Below are 842 nucleotides of genomic sequence, written 5' to 3' on the forward strand. Positions count from 1 at the left end.
ACATCATCATCATTCTCATCATCATCATCATCACTCTCGGAGTGGTTGGCATTAGGAAGGGCATCCAGCTGTAGAAACTCTGCCAGATCAGACTGGAGCCTGGTGCAGCCATCTGGTTTCACCAGTCTCCAGTCAAATCGTCCAACCCATGCTAGCATGGAAAGCGGACGTTAAGCGATGATGATGATGATGATGATGTTTCCTTGATGCGTGCAAAGACTTCTGACTAGACTATGTCTTTGTGATGTTGAAAGAGACAGAACCGTTATGTCTCCAGTCACCATTGACAAAGTGTGTTTGAACTTAATTTAGTTACAAGTAAATCTCTGTCTCAACATAGATATAAAGACAATAGTTTTCTTTAAAAAGAAAAGAAAAAAACTTACTTTTCTTCTCTCCTTGTGATGGCTGAGATGTGAGGGCAACGACTGAGCTTTTGGTAAATTGGTTATCACAGAAAACTTACTATTGGAATCATTCTTGCCCTCCTCAGATATTTTTGGAAGAGGAGCCGTGAGATCTTTGTCGAGACAAATATTCTTTTTACTCACATCCATCATCTTAGTCGAAGATTTCAGTCTCACTTGGTCAATATCTCTTTAAAAAACAAATAAAGTAGATAAGCACAAAAGAAATACATACAAAATTATGAATATGTATACAAACATACTTGTGTGTGTGTGTGTGTGTGTGTGTGTGTGTGTGTGTGTGTGTGTGTGTGTGCGTCAACCAAATCCACTCACAAAGATTCTCTCTCTCTCTCTCTCTCTCTCTCTGCACGTGTGTGTAGTATACATACATATCATCATCAAACATCCATGTTTCCACCTTACCGCTAAGCA

The 842-nt window shown here is 39.4% G+C and overlaps 1 protein-coding gene across 1 annotated transcript in view; it reads right to left on the bottom strand.

The window, feature by feature from the left end:
* Window positions 1–308: 308 nt before the first annotated feature.
* The window catches only part of LOC106872935 (MAPK/MAK/MRK overlapping kinase), a 9241-nt gene continuing 8707 nt past the window's right edge, over window positions 309–842 (bottom strand). Inside the window, exon 9 of the mRNA XM_014920114.2 lies at window positions 309–597. Coding sequence (XP_014775600.1) covers window positions 309–597 — 289 coding nt within the window. The remainder of the gene's footprint in view (window positions 598–842) is intronic.

The sequence above is a fragment of the Octopus bimaculoides genome, chromosome 11, assembly GCF_001194135.2.
Source record: "Octopus bimaculoides isolate UCB-OBI-ISO-001 chromosome 11, ASM119413v2, whole genome shotgun sequence".
Classification (NCBI taxonomy): Eukaryota; Metazoa; Mollusca; class Cephalopoda; order Octopoda; family Octopodidae; genus Octopus; species Octopus bimaculoides.